This window comes from Hydra vulgaris, chromosome 13 (assembly GCF_038396675.1).
Source record: "Hydra vulgaris chromosome 13, alternate assembly HydraT2T_AEP".
Lineage (NCBI taxonomy): Eukaryota > Metazoa > Cnidaria > Hydrozoa > Anthoathecata > Hydridae > Hydra > Hydra vulgaris.
In genome coordinates, this window is record NC_088932.1 from 50,940,001 (window position 1) to 50,957,372 (window position 17,372).

Genomic DNA, 17,372 nt, shown 5'->3' on the forward strand with positions numbered 1-17,372 from the left:
TAATAATCACTTACAAACTATAAACACATAACATTATAACACATCACAAACATAGAAACACTTCATATATAAAAGATATTTGCACACAGATATTTTACAAAATATAAACCCATATAACCTTAACACATTTAAACACATAATAAGTAACACATAAATATAATTAAATATATAAATTAAGAAAAATATATAAATTAGAAACTTAACAAGTACAACCTTATTTTTGTAATATTTGTTTAACAACTTTAAAAAAACAAATGATCAAATGACCTGGTTTTTTATATTATCAAAGCAAACAAATTTCCTTTAAAATTAAAAAAAGCTATTAAACGATCTTATTCTTTAACATGCAACATAGAGTTGACCGTGTGAGATGCAAGGGTTTTGGAGATAAACACTAACTTTATGAAGAGTTTAACATTTTGACCTATGAAAAGAGCATTGTCTTCTAGAGTTATCATCGTCTTCTAATTTTTTATTAAATACAATTAACTAATTAAATATAATTTTTTTTAAATTATGGATTTATATACTTTAAATACAATTGACAAAGGACTTGAATTGTGTTATTAGTAAAATGCTTGAATTAAATATATTACCTGACTTACTAATTTAAAAATAGCATAATTTAATACTAATTTAAAACTAACAATAAAATTTTTTTTTATCTTATTACTAATTTAGCTGATGAAGCAAAGTTTTCCATCTTATTACTGATTAAGCAGATATTAACAGATTATAAAGATTTAGAATACCTTATTTTGTGGTCAAAAATATAAAGAGAAAGAGCATGCTAAATCTTATTTATAATAAAACTCTGAGTAAATGCACACAAATGAGTAACACCAATAAGTTAAGCAATAACATAAAGCGATACCTACATATTGTTGTTTTTACTTATCCTTTTAAAATCAAAAAAATATATGAAGTGTTGAAAACTAGTTCAAAACTTTTTCTATGATTTGTTACTATGGTAGGTATTATCATTATTAAGACTTAATACTGAATAATATTTTTTTGTTTAAACTTTGTTTAGGACCAGACTGTGCTGTAACAGTAGATGTAGGCTTTTTACTTGACTCATCTGGAAGTTTGATACGTGAATATCCCCAAGAAAAAGAATTCCTTAAAAGTCTTGCAAGTACATTTAAGATAAGCAACAATGGTGCACATGCAGGTGTTGTAACATTTAGTAGCCAAGCAGTATTGAGTATCAAACTGAATAAATACTTTGATCAAACTTTGTTTAATAATTCTGTCGATGATATTAAACATTTTAACGGTGGTACAAGAATTGACTTGGCTTTAGAAAAATCTTTAGAAATGTTTGACGAATTAAATGGAGCAAGAAAGAATGTACCTCAAATTTTATTCTTGTTGACAGATGGTGAACAGTTTCCTATAGATGATGTTATTGCTAAAAATCTTGAAGAATTAGCCAAACGTGTACGAGACAGGGGGATTATAATTTTTGCAATAGGTATTGGAATCGGTGTAAAAATGTCACAGTTGGTTAGTATTACTGATTCAAATGATAAAGCATTTTTGGCTAACAACTTTGATGAGCTTATTAATAATGATTTTTTAAAAAGAATAAAAGAAGGCACCTGTGTTGGTAATTTGTTTTTAATAATAACATGTAATTTAATATTTTACCTGTTTATCTTTTTACACTTCTTTGTGTGCAAGTTGGTAAGTTAACGGATCTCTAATATTATTCGGAAAATAGTTTTTTAAAAGTGTATAAACCTGGTAGCAAAATTTTATAAAATCTTTTAAAATAGTAAACATACTTTGATAAAAAGAAAAGCATAAAAAATAAAATTTTTAGAAAAGCGTAAAAAACTTAACATTTTTAAAAAAGTGCAAAAAAGTGCAAAAAAAAATCTAAAGTAATATTTATATAAAATGATTAGTTTTTTTTGAAATTTTTTTTTGAAATTCTTTTGAGAAACAGGTTAAGAAATCTTATTAAAATAATATTAGGGACCTTTAAGTATTCAAATTTATAATCATTAAAAGTATTGTTTTTAGGTAATTTTTTCAGATAATATTAGGTACCCATTAAATACTCAAGATTGGTTGGGACTCCAACTGTTTATGCATATACAAATACATAAAAGAGCTGATAAAACAGCCAGACATACAAATAACAATATAAATACAAAATTACTCACCTCACTTGCACCACCATTCACATTATTTCACTTACACATCATAAATATATTTACATTAATTTATATACACAAATATACAACTTATTCAAACTCACTCACTTGTACAGTTAACTTACCTACTCACACACTTGTACAGTTAACCTACAGGACCCTATGCAAACATGTATATAAACCTGGTGATGTTGTGAATTCACTACTCATTACAACAAATAAGTTTCATTAGATGTAACCTACTAAGGAAAATAAATTGTCATTTTGATACTATAAATTTAGTTTATATGCCATTATTAAAGATTTCCACCAAAAACAGCTCATATATCTGCAAGGAAATAAAATAGTGAGCTGATAATTTACAGAAAGTCAGTTTGTTGTTTGTGACAGATAAAAAAGTAACAAAAAATTAGATCATAAGTAAGTTCAATAAAACCATGTGTGGCTATAGTGCCACATTGTTATATATCGGTTAATAGGTAGTTGTTTGCATTTCTTCATATTAATGCCATGTGTTTTTTTTATATATGGTGTCAGAGGTAACTTTTGTCAATTTTTAAGGTCATATCTTGAGCAATTGGCCTTATTTAGATAAGCAACTCTAGGAGCCCATTTAAAAAATAAGAATCTCTAACACCAATACTGCTGATATTGGAGGTTGGCTGCAAGAGCAAGGCCAACTATGTTTACAATGCGTTTTTGTACTTTTCCAAAAGAGAAAGGGCATCTTTAGAAGATCCGCCCTAAATATGGCAACAGTATTCCATACAAGGCCGGATTTGAGATTTATAGAGATAGAGAATAGAATCCAAAGTAAGAAAGTGTTGAGCTCAATAAAGAGATGCAACCTTAGCAGATGCTAATTTTGCAACAGATTTGATATATGGTTTTCAAGAAAGATCGGAAGTTAATCCTAGAAGATGAAGAGTGGATGACTCATTGAGTACATTACCGTTAATAATTATAGGAAGATCTAAGTTATTGCGATAACAATTGGCTGAAAAAAATTGAGTTTTATCTGTATTGAAATGCTCAGTTGATTGAAGTTTACCAATTAAGTATGAATCTATATATAATATAGATTATATTATATAATATATATATATATATATATATATATATATATATATATATATATATATATATATATATATATATATATATATATATATATATATATATATATATATATAATGAATTTTACCAATTAAGTATGAATCTATATATAATATAGATTATATTATATATATATATATATATATATATATATATATATATATATATATATATATATATATATATATATATATATATATATATATATATATATATATAATGAAGTTTACCAATTAAGTATCAATTTATATATAATAGTCTACCAATTAAGTATCAATCTATGACTAAATATTTTAAATAAGGTTAAGATCTGGAGCACCAGATAGCATTAAGATCTGATCTAGAGCACCAAAGCAACATTGATCTTTTTGTGTTGAACCGGCATGTTATACTATATTCTGAAGCCCTGTTTTGCTGGAAGATATGTTGTTAGTTCTGTTATACAACAACCTTATCAATGGAATTAATTCTAGTGTGTTTTAGTTGGTGTATTTATTGATCTAGCTGTTAATCAGCACAAACATTTGTGTGTGAGCTGTATACTGAGTCTTTACTGCCTTGTTTTTTTGCTTATAAATAGCGTTCACAAAATTTTTCAGTTGCAAATCTTTGAATGTAAGTTCTTTCTTTGCAGTTTATTACCTAAGCATTTGACTCGTTATTCAAAATCATTTTTTCCCAATTTTTACCAATACAAGTGTTCTTTGTATCATTTTTTTCTTTAGAAAAATAGTCAAAAAGTATGGAAAGGTTGACAGATGATTTGAAAGTTGTAGATTGTTATGGATTAAAGTGCAGGGCAAAATACCAGCCAAATAAAATTTTTTTCCAAAAGTTGTTACAAATGCTCAGTTGATTGAAGTTAATGGTTTATCTATTGAGTATCAATCTGTGACTAAATATTTTAAATAAGTTAAGATCTGGTGATTTAGACCACCAAACCGTCCTGTCCCGTTTCGCTGAAAGATGTATTGTTTGGGTTTGCATTACAATTGCCTTATCAATGAAATCAAAGATGATTCTAGTGTATTTTAGTAAGTATATTGATTTATCAAGCCATTATACAGCTCAAACATATGTTAGCTGTATACTTTATTATCTTGTTGTCCTCTCAGTTGCAAATCTTTGAATTTAAAATCTTCCTATAATAACTAAATACAGAAAGAAATATATTTAAATGACAAGTAACACGAGAATGAGTTTGAGTAGATAGGACAAGAGATAGTAGCTCTTAAGAGGAGCGCTCATTATAGTATTTATAGAAAAGAGTTGAATTATGTTTACTATTCGATTTTGCATCTTGTTTTAAAGAGAAAGGACATCATTTGAAGATCAGCTCCAAATATGGCAACAGTGATCCATACAAAGACGGTTTAAAGATTTACGGTGATAAAGAATAGAATCCGAAGTAAGAAAGTAACAAACACGATGCAAAAAAGAAATGTAACTTTAGCAGATACTAATTTTGCAATGGATTTGATATATTCCTAGAAAAATCAGAAGTAAAAGTTTATCCTAGAAGATGAAGGGTAGATGACTTATTGAGTACATTACTATTCATAAGTATAGGAAGATCTAGATTGTTACTATAATGATTAGCTTAAAAAAATTGAATTTTATCTGAGTTAAAGTTTACCAGCCACTGAGAGTCCCATGCTGTAGTAGAGGTAAGGTCCTTTTCAAGCTCAAATGTCTCCTCCAACCAATTAAAGAGTGTCGGCTTCTTATCAAGACAAGAATAAATGGTAGTATCATCAGCAAACAATGCTGTCTTAGATGTTAGAATTTTATGGAGATGGTAATGTAAATTAAATAAAAAATAAGGCCAAGGATAGAACCTCGGCCCTATGCTTAATTTTAATACTTCAGGAACCCCTGAAATTACAGAAAATAAAAAAAAGTGCTATCTATTAAGGACAACATTTATACTACAATTGGTAAGGAAGGATTCAATAATATTAAAGATGTTATCTGATACACTGTAAGAAGAGTGCTTATGGAGAAGACCAGCATGCCAAAGTTTATAAAAGGCTTTAGAAATGTCAAGAGCAATAGCCTTAACTTCTCCACATCTATCTAATGCATAATAAAATTTATTGGTTATTACTATTAACAAATCAGCAGTAGAACGAGAAGACCAAAATCCATATTGATAATCAGAAAGTAAGTTATTAGATTCAAGATAGGAGATTAAGTGTTTCCTGCTTAGAATCTTCTATAGAAGATTCTAAGCAGGAAATCACTTTAGATACAGAAGTTGGAGTGAAACAAATGTCAAGCAATTGATTAACCTGTTTGTCAGCTATATCAGGTAGGATGTGATTAGTGAAATCAAGAGATAAAATCGATGAAAAATTCTTAGCAAACAATTCAGTCTTGTCTTTAGTTAAGGTAACGAAATGAACCATGCAAGAGTGGAGAAATAACAGATTTGCCCTTATTATTGACACTGTTAAAGATTCTCCTGAAGTCTCTAAAGCCTAATTTTTGAGATAAAATACGAGATTTTATGACCTGAGAATAGTGGGCTTTGGTATGAGACACAATCTTTTTACAATGGTTTCTAGCAATAGTAAACAGACATTTGTTTTTTGGAGAATTGTTTTGTCAATAGATATGGAAGTAATGGTTATGATTAGAAATTGCAGCAGCAATCAGAAAAAAACAATGGAGAAGAGTGAGGTTTGACTTGGAATTGTCAAGAGAGAATAAAGGATTCCATGCCAGCATGAATCCAAAAAGTCATATAAGAAGCACATTTGACAGCAGGAAAACGATTTCTTCTTAAGGACCATCACAAAGAAAATCACAGAAAGAGTCCCTATCAACTTTAAGATAGTTGTAAGAGATACAATGATGGGGGGATTCTGATGATGAAGAAGAATAAGATAATAGTATTAGAGAGATAAAACTGATCAGAGTCACCTAAAGGTGAATGTTGATAAACTCAGTACTGGCTAGGATCAGAAACAAGAAAGTCAAGTAGAGATGGTAAATGATTCAGATTGTCTGAAATGAGTCAAAGCGAGTTGGAAAGTTGACTATTTGTGTTAGAGATTGAGAAAGGCAAAAGTTGTGGACCTTAATGCCTTCAGTTTCATTGACACTAGAGTCAAGCCATTCACTGTGATGAGCATTAAAGTGATAAACAATAACATTATTGGCTAAAGAGTATCAAAAAGAGTGCAGTCTTGAGATGAAAGAGAGTGATATAGAACAAAGAGAAAGGCAATAGAGTGAAGTGGTGCTAAACAAAAGCATAAAAAAGAATAGTCTGTGTATTCAAACCTAGTTTCCTGACAAATGGATGAACTCTTACAAATATAAATAGCCAGGCCAACCATGTGACTATTGGAATCTTTACGAAGTTAACCATCAACATTAAGATCACAAGATGAGTGAGCTGAACTCAAATTAGTCTCACAAAGAGCAAGTCGGTCTGGTGAACTTTGCAAGAGATAAGATTCAACAGAAGAAAAGTTACTACGAAGACCACAAATATTAGTGAATGATAGATTTAGAGAACTTGGTGATGACAATGATTTTTTGTATTTTATAGTTTTTGGTACTTTTTTACTAATTTTTGGATTTGTTAAAAAACTTAACTTAAAACACAGATAGTACTCAGTACACTATTTAATAGCCCAAGCAATTGTCTCTATTACTAATAATAAGCACTGAGCTGTAACAAAGGACTCTAAATGCCTTGACAATGCACTCCAAAAGTATGAACAAGGACACCATCCATGCGCAACATGGCACTATTAGTACTCTAATATTTTACAGCTGTTGATGGAATCAGCTTCTCTGAGAGCTACAATGTTCAGGAATCCTGACTGCTAGCCTCAGAACCTGCTAGCCTCAGAACCATAAAATTGAGTTTTAATGTTGTACCCTTATTAGGAGATAGTAGAATGAGTTTTCTAGTCATAAAAACAGAGACACAAGCAAAACCCTTGCAATGACTCAAGAAGATCTAGCATTCAACAATATATATATATATATATATATATATATATATATATATATATATATATATATATATATATATATATATATATATATATATATATATATATATCTATATATATATCTATATATATATCTATATATATATATATATATATATATATATATATATATATATATATATATATATATATATATATAATATATATATATATATATCTATATATATATCTATATATATATCTATATATATATCTATATATATATATATATATATCTATATATATATATATATATATATATATATATATATATATATATATATATATATATATATATATATATATATATATATATATATATATATATATATATATATATATATATAGACATATCAAGCCTAATATATGAAAGTGTAACTTGCTTAATGATTCTTAATGCATTTTATATGTGAGATACATAATAATGTATTTAATTTAACTTTCACAAGTACATAGTAAAATACGTCAAAGCATGTAATTTTTTTTTTTTAAGTTTTTTTTTGTCTAAATATTATGTGAAATATATGTATTTCAATAAAGTTAAGCATATTTTTTTGTATAGTAGGTGAGTGTAGGTGAGTTTGCATTTTATTCATTTCTATGTTCTTAATATCCTTACTTTATTTAACTATACATATATATATATATATATATATATATATATATATATATATATATATATATATATATATATATATATATATATATATATATATATATATATATATATATATATATATATATATATATATTATTTTGGGGTTGAGTAAAAGCTTGCTTTGTGTTTCAATAAAAATGCTCATCTTGGAAAAATATAAAATGCATCCAATAACTGTCTTGTAGAAGATCTGCTAGGAAAAGATTGTGAAGGTTAGCAGAAAATTTTGTTGACCAGTCCTGCACCCAGTTCTTCAAGAACAGCATAGATGTAAACTTATCTTGCATTTTTTTTTGAATTGAATGATAAATTCTGGATTTTCTTGAATTGACTCACAAGTTTAAATTTTTGTATTTTCTAAAGGCTCACTGACTTTCTTTTTATAATTTTATTTGTGATGGGCTGATGTCTTTGGTTTCTCTGCTATAAACAACCCCATCCTCCATGACTCTTGAAGATAATAGATTTAACGACAAAAGTATAATTAAAGGAATTGCGCTTGAAAAGCGAATATAGCAATATATGAAAAGCTTTTCATTACATGGTCTTACTAAGATTTTTGTGGCTCATACAAGATTCGAATCATTGTTTAGGCTGATTGCGTTGTTAGGTGGAATCTCCTTGTCTATGTATGTCAGCTTTAATCTAGTTACAAAATACTTAAACTACAAAGTTTACACTGACGCAAAGTTAGAAATTGGCCAATAAAATACTGGAAAATAGCATCTAGGGATTTTTTTAAAACTCTGGACTTCTCTAAGTATTGCCCAGTCAGTTTTTTTTACTACTATTAGCTAGATATTCAAATCTTCTAATATCTTAACTTAATTATGGTGTATACATATATATGATGTACCTAGGCTAGTTTTTCAAAATTATTGAATTATTTTTTTCTAATTGCAGTATTAAAGTAGTTCCTGATGGGCAACACTCTCCTTTATTTTTAATAACCCTTCAATTGGAAATAGCGACTAGCTATAAACATTCCTAATAATAAAGACAGCAATTTTGCTACAAGGAACAGCCACCAGCCAGATAAGCTAGAGAGTAGCTAGCTATATAAACTAGCAACTAGCTAGCTATATAAACTTATGACTAGCTACCAACAACTCATAATGATAAAGACAGCAATTTGTCCATAAGGATTGCTAGCCATATAACCTAGTGACTAGTTAGCGACAACTCATTGCAATAAAGACATAAATTTCGCCACAAGGATGGCTCACCGGATAAGTTGGTGGCTAGATTACCATATAAGCTTGCAACAACTTGCAACAACTTGCAACAATTAAGCAATTTGGCCATGCGGATGGCTGGCTTCCAATAACATTCAATTGTAACAGTTAATACAACTATTTAACTTTAGGAATTGTCAGCTATGTATGACAGTGGACTAAATTTTAATAAGCATTTAAATAAGTTTACTTTTATAAAAATGAAATACAAAATGTTAAAACCTGTTTTAATAAAAAGATGGATATTTTTATGTCTGATTTCAATAAATTATAAAATGAATTAATTTTAATCAAATAATTTTTCTTACATTAAATTTGTAAACACTTTTAAAAATTATTTAAAAAGATAATAAAGTACATTTTTTAAGTACTACCTTTTAGTTTTTTTACTTCCTTTTAAAAATAAAAAACTGTTTGCAACAAGCATCAGCATATAAAATGTTAGCCAGAACCACTACACAAATTAGTAGTATTACATTTTCTTATTTTTCTAACAGAACTATCCTTGCTTATTTAAAAAGAATTTCTCTTTCTTGATATTAAATATCAATCTTTTGAGTTTTTCAAATGTTTCTCAATTACTCGATTCAGTGGCAGTTGGAAATAAATAGTAAGCTGCTTCAAAAATCAAACTTTCAACTGGCCCCATAAACTTATGCTTTTTATCTTCCCCAGTTCAATTACTGTAATACAACTTGTCTGTTATACAAGTTTTTATAGCATTTGTTTTAAAATTACGTACATTATTTCCACCAATTTGCTTTAACTTTCTGCAAATAAGATTTTTATCATTTGAGTTACTTATTTTACTTTCAAGCAAGTCAAACTCTTTAACAGAATTAGCTGGTAAATAATGTAAACTGCAACTTTTTATTCTGACATTTCACTGTTTTAGCATTTATTTAAATTATAAAGGCTTTTGAATTATGGAGATTCCAATTAGAAAAATTGTATGTTTAGAAAGTCTATGCATAAAAGTAAACTTAAAAATATAAGACAAAATTAAGGTCTATATATCTGATATAGTATTATATTATGCAAAAATAGTTATTTTTTTAAAATAGTATAAAACTGAATTATGCTTTTGGGTTTAAATCTTAGAATTCAAATTGTAATATTAATGGCAAAATTCCAGAGTGCTCTTGGAGGACCATATGTATGTGTCTATATATATATATATATATATATATATATATATATATATATATATATATATATATATATATATATATATATATATATATATATACACACACACACACATATAATATACACAAATATATATAATACACACAAATATATATAATCCAATCTTAAATAATATATATATAAAATGCAATCTTAAACAGTATATATATATACATATATGTATATGTATGTATATAACATGTACATATATGTATATGTATGTATATAACATGTACATATATGTATATGTATGTATATAATGTATACATATACGTATATACATATATGTATGTATAACAGTATATATATATACATATATGTATGTGCATATATATTATATATAATGTTATGACTTTTTTGTGACCCCATGTTTCTGGGTCATAAATCAATGAATATTTGTACAAAAGTAATGAAAAAAATATAAATTTTCTTGTTGAAAAAGGTCACCCACAAATCAAAAATTTAAAATTAAAATACATGTGTATAGATAAAACTTTAAACAATTAAATTTTAATTTTAATTTTTTTAATTGGAGAGTTATTATGTAGTTTTTAAGCATTCAACAGTTTATTATTACATCATAACACTCTAAATTACAATTAAATATAAAAATAAACTAAATTAACAATTCTACAAGTGCGAAAAGCTGTATATATTGAAAAAATGTTGTGTAGTATTTAGCTTAATTAAAGTGTTGTATTTTTATGCTTTATTAGATAAAATAATTCGAAGCTGGAGGTTCCCTTTCTTTTTACTGTCAAAAAGATCTTGAAGACACTTGATTGCTTGTTCTGCACAATGATTTGTTCTGGGAATTTCCAGTTTCAATGGTTCCTGTCAAAAAATTTTTACCATGCAAACTGCTAAATAGCTACCGATAATCATCTGCATTGTACATTTGGTAAATTAACCAATGGTATGCCTATCTGTAAGAGATTAATCTACAAATATTGATTAGTTAGTCTCTTCTCTCTAGTAAAAGAATAAATACCAAATGAGCTAGTATTGCTTAGGAATTCCATCTCGCATTATTTAATTTAGATATTTTCTGAAACTTTACTTGAGGAAATACTCCAGGTTCTTCAAAGAAAGCGGTATACCCAAGTTAAATGAAATAAAAACTTTATATCATCGCACCGTTCTGCTAATTCAGTAATCTTCCTGACCTGTTCCTAGTTCCTTACAAGTTTTGGGATAAACAGATATTTGATATTGGGTGACTTGTTGTTTCCTCCAAGTTCTTCATCCATTACTATGCATACTATGATTATTATTGATATATTACTATGATCCCATCTTGAGATAACTGTTGACAAATGGTTGCTGCTTTGCTGGTTAATAACTTTGAAGGTGTTACCAATTTGGTTGCAGTTTTGGTTTTTGCTGTAGCTAATGCTAGAACTTGTGGACTGTTCTCTTTATCTTTAGACTCTTGATATTCTGCCTCAGACTCAGTTTTTGAGGTTGATGTTGTTGCCATTACTGTTGTTGCCATTACTGTTGTTGAAGAAGGTTTCAAGGACATTTTGGATTGTTGGATGGATAGTTTTTGAACTAGCAGCCTTTCCAGTTACATACCCGACCTGCCCTTTGTTTTTAATCTGAAGATGATACAATCTTTTTTCCTCACTGCAGAGCCATTCACCATTTTATTTTGTGATGATAAAAACTTTTCTCAATGGATTGTATTTTCTTTGTTTTACACATTTATTGTCTTCACCACTTGATCCAGTTTTGCTTATACAACTTGAATTATAGAATTATGAATCAAAATATAATTAATTGATTTGAATTAATTGAATTATTATAATTGAATTAATTGAATATCATGCAGTGCGGTGTAGTTGTAGAGAGTTTGCTTCATAAGTGAGAAGTTCCAAGTTCGATTCCCACTATATCCCCCTGGTAGCACCGTGCTCAACTTGTTTCTCTGTGCAGCGGCCTTGTTTATTAAGGTTCGTGTTTTGGAATTATAGTTGAGAGAGGGTTGTAACCACAACTAAAGCAGCCTCCTCAACTGTAGTGGGTCTCATGGTTTTGGAGAGGTGAATTAAAAAAAAAATTGATAAATGTGGAAAATTTAATTTCTTTTTCCCTAAACTTATTACTTTTTTCTCAATTTGCTTTTTCCGTTCCTGTTTTGCCTTTGATGGATTCTCTAAGGAACAGATAGTGACTATAGTTATCTTTCAGTGGCTGTTCTTCTAGGGGAACAGTTCTTTTTTTTGTATGTGAATCACAAAATTGTACCAGATTCTTCATTCAGATTGTCTTATTTCTTTCAGTAGTAGAAGTACTTTTCTTAAAGAACATTATGATTGAAAATAATACTTAAATGAAATTTCTTGAATGAAATTCTGTAAATAATAATAAATATAATTGGTATTGTACTTCTATATTATTTGACTACCATCTGGCAAATACAGATTCATAATTAATTTGATGCAATAAATAGTTTGATCCCCACCATGCTTTTCATGGCCTTTTACTGCTGATTTTGAATAATTATTTTGTGCTGGAGTTGCAAATTCGATATGCTGTCTGATATAAACTGTGTATAATTTCTTCCATAGTTTTTTTTCTCTACTGATAAATGAGTTTTTCATCCATCCTAAAATGTTATTAGCTTTAGATGCAATTAAGTACAGGAAGTGTGTGTATCCCACTTAGGGCTTGGCAAAAACTGGAAAATTTCAAAAAACCGGTTTTCGGTTTTTTTAAATTGTAAAACCAGAAAACCGGTTTTACATTATAAAAAATCAATTTTTATTATTGCCGTATAAATCAAATGTAACCTACAGGATTGATAAACTGGAATTAGATCTGTAAACTAAATGAAAGTTTTTCATACTTTTAATAAAAAATTTAATTTTTTTTTCATTAATTTTTAAACATTAATTTTTATCAATGTACAGTTATATTTACATCTTTTTTTATTCATTGTTAATTTAGTTCGAATCTAATGAACTTGTTTAATGAAATTTAATGAACATTTTTTCTTTTAAGTCTCTTTTTTCTTTTCTAATCTTTTTTTGTGACAACTCAATAACCTTTTTTTAAATACTATTCATAACTGAATATGCTACTTTAAACTAAAAATTTTTAACTAAAAAAGCGCTTCTTTTAAAACTATATATATTTTCATAATATTTGTGCTTTCCACATTACTTGTTAGCTTTTCAAAACAAGAAATGTTTCAACTACTTATCTATTTAGTAATGTATAATAACAAATGGTTTTTTTTAGAAAAAAAAAAACAGTTTTTGGTTTTGAGAAAACTGAGCGAAAAACTAGTTAACTGGTTGCGGTTTACACCGGTTGCCAAGCCCTAATCCCACTTGCCATTCGACATAATGGTAATGCAGAGATCATGCTCCTTTTCAGATTTTGAAATATTAATAGTAGTTGAAGTTCCAGCATCAAACATGTAGTAGTTTTTTGGTTTTTATTTTACCCATATGCATCTGACCATTCTTTAATAGTTTTTTTCTTTATTTCTGACCATTCTTTAATAGTTTTTAAATCACTGTAGCTTGTCCAAATATGAAGCATCTTTAATTTGAGCAATAATTTTTCAATTATCCGCATACAACTTATAAGGGAAGTAATTGATAACCGATGGTAAATCATTTATATAAAGGATGAATAAAAGTGGACTCAAGACTCTGCCCTGTAGTACACCACTAGTTATGTCTGCTCAGCTGGACTTGTACTTGCCGAGAACAACTCTCTGCTTTTGATTAGTAAGAAAGTCACCAATCCAGCAAAGCAGTTTTCCAGTGATATCAAATGCTTCTAATTTGTGCATAAGAAGTTGACATGGCATAGTGTCAAAGGCTTTGGCAAAGTTGAGAAAAATTATATCAATGCATTTCTTATATGCCAAAAATGAAGAAATAATATCCATGGATTCCAAAAAGTTGGTGACACAGGGTTTATTTCTAACAAATCCATGTTGTTGTGCTGCAATAAGACAACTTAGGTCATTGTATAAATGATTAAAAATTGTGTCCCAGATGATTCATTTCAAGACTTTGCACAGTACAGACATGAGCAAAACTGGATGATAGTTGGCCGGATTTAATAGAGTTCCGGTTTCATGCAAGGGCGTGACATTAGCAAATTTCTAAGCAAATGGGATAGTACTTTCTTGGAGTGAGCTCTGAAATGTTTTTGTCAGAGAGTATACTATTGTGCTAGCACATTTTTTAGGAACTCATGAGTGCACACCGTCTACACCTGAAGCTTTATATTAGTCGAGTTTGCAGAGTTTGCATAAGATTACTTTATCTAAATAAACCTAGGCCTCGGAAATTAAACTGGTGATTTGATTCCTAAATTCTGGCAAGAGAGAAATGAACAAAAACAGATTTAAAATATGAATTTGAAATATTACTCATTTCTGGACCTATTAATATTGCCACTTGAATCCTGCATAATCTTGATTTGCTTTTTTATATTTTGCTTTGATTTTTGTTGCTATATAGCAGTTTCTTGGAATTGTTATGAACTATTTTCATCGTTTCTGATGCCTTGTTTAGTGCATTAGATTGCAAACCTGCTTATATTTATTGAGAAATGGTACGATTCGGGATCTGGTTTGCTGGACTAAAATCAATAATTTTTTTTTTTGCAATAAGAAAACGTAGCTGATCATTCATCCAGGGTGGTTAAATTTGCAAATTAATTTCTTACTACAAGGTATTCATTTATTACACAAACGATTATACTCAATGAGAAAAATTTTGAACATTGTGATGTGTTCTTAAAAATTTACAAAACATCCCAGTCAACTTTTTTTATATAGAAGTTCAGATTTTTTAAGTCTGCTAATTTATAGTTTAAGTTCAACTGCAAGTGATCGGGGCCCCAGCCCAGGCTAAAAATGATACTTTTTTGCAAAGCCAGCCCCACCAAAATTGTAAGAATAAGCAGAGGTTGAAAAAAAAGCTGATTTAGCTGGGTCTAGAAAAAAAAAAGATTTAGCTGGGTCTAGAAAAAAGTTTATAATACTTAATATATTGTAATTTTTATACATTTACTATTTATTAAATACAGGCATACATTTATATATTTTTAAACTCTAATTTACTTCCAACGAGGTTGCAAGCAACCACGATTAAGTTATGAGTTACTTTAAAATAGAGGATAAGTTAATAAGCTAGGAAACAGTTAACTGAAGACTTAAAAAGTTCTAGGTTCTAAGTTGTAAGTTGTATAAATAAGGAAAACATGATGATGAGTAAGAGTTATAAGGTTTTTTTGATGTGCAAGGAAAAAAACTGGAATAATAAAAGTTTTTATAGCATGAAGGGACAGATAAAAGGATGCAACTTGTTGAATAAGAAGCCAAGCAAGAATGAGTTTTAGTTTATTGTAATAGAAACTCCCTTGAGTATTGACCATGATTAGAGAAACAGCATAAAAAAGGAAGACTAAAGCCTGATGATGATAATGATGATGATGGTGATGATGATGGTGATGATGATGATGATGATGATGATGATGATGATGATGATGATGATGATGATGATGATGATGAAGATGATGATGAAGATGATGATGATGATGATGATGATGATGATGATGATGATGATGATGATGATGATGATGATGATGATGATGATGATGATGATGATGGTGAGGATGATGATAATAATGATGATCATGATGATGATCATGATGGTTATGGTGATCATGTTGATCATAATGATGTTTATATATGTATATATATACAAAATATAACACAAATTTTGAATAAAAAAATATACTTTATGCAGACCCGGTCAAAAAACCCATTTTTTGATTTGCATAAATTGCAAAACACAAATTTTGAGTAAAAAAATATACTTTATGCAGACCCGGTCAAAAAACCCATTTTTTGATTTGCATAAATTGCAAAACCACCTCCGCCACCTTGCCTGCTACTGCAGTGTTATAGTTCATAGCCATGTAACTGCATTGAACTGTTAGTATTAGCCCATGAAATCATTTGTTTCTAAAATTAAAAAAGTAACTAACATCTTAGATAACAAATCTCCATCATGTCGCTTGATGAGTATACATTGTTTGCACAAATGATGTGTGTACTTCATTTGTAAAAATATATAATTCTAATACTTGTTTTAGTTATAAAAACAATATTGTATTAAAAGTGTCTGTTAGGGCAAACCAGTTCAGTGAACAATTCAGTTGTTCAGTGAACAAGTTGTTGTTCATTTGTGTAGTAACAGTATAAACAATTTAAATTGATTTCTTGGCATATAAAAGTATTTGCTGGCTTATTTGAACAGTATTGTGCTGAGGTAGATGGTTTTATAGTGCTATTGATATTATTGTGGATTGATTGCTTTTGAGCGTGCAATGTGGGCTATTTGCCATTTAGCAAATGAGCGTAATGAATGGCTGTTGATTTCAAGGGTCTTAGATACATCGATGCAACAGACCTTTTCACTGTGGATAAAAAATTGAAATGGATTATCAAGATTACCATGCTTTTCAAGATCGCTGTTTGCTGTTTTCCTTTCAATGTTAAGTTTATTAAACTCAGCTTGTTGCGCAATTGTTTGATCAGATCTAATAAAAACATTATTGTGTTCAGTTTTGGAAAGATTCAATGCTGCTGCAGATACCATATTTCTTGATTCTACAATTTCAAATTCCACATTAATTGAGTTTTGGTTGTTTCTGGCATTAGAGCTATTTGCTACATTGTTGGTTGAACTAAACCTGGGTTTTATTCTACAAGTCAGTACAATCTTTGTGTTAATTTTTAAACATAATATTGTTTCTTTAACTTTTTCAGTATCTATGTATTTAGCAACCTGGTCTAAAGTATCTGAAGGAAACATGCCTACAAGTATGGATTTTCTAGCTTTGTTTTCAGTTGCTTTAGCATTTGTAGATATTGCACGAGAGCTGTGTTAGCTTGGGATCCTGGCTTAGTGCTGCAAAGTGCTGTATTTTGAAATCTTTCTATTAGTGTCTTTTAAACAAACCT

The 17,372-nt window shown here is 28.6% G+C and overlaps 1 protein-coding gene across 4 annotated transcripts in view; it reads left to right on the forward strand.

The window, feature by feature from the left end:
• The window catches only part of LOC105845300 (uncharacterized), a 211,880-nt gene that overhangs the window by 86,592 nt on the left and 107,916 nt on the right, over positions 1-17,372 (forward strand). For 3 of the 4 annotated variants that reach the window (XM_065816628.1, XM_065816631.1, XM_065816629.1), the window contains exon 8: positions 1,034-1,612. The exons of the other annotated variant lie outside the window; for it this stretch is intronic. In XM_065816628.1, the coding sequence (XP_065672700.1) occupies positions 1,034-1,612 (579 nt within the window). The remainder of the gene's footprint in view (positions 1-1,033; positions 1,613-17,372) is intronic. 4 annotated transcript variants of the gene reach the window in all.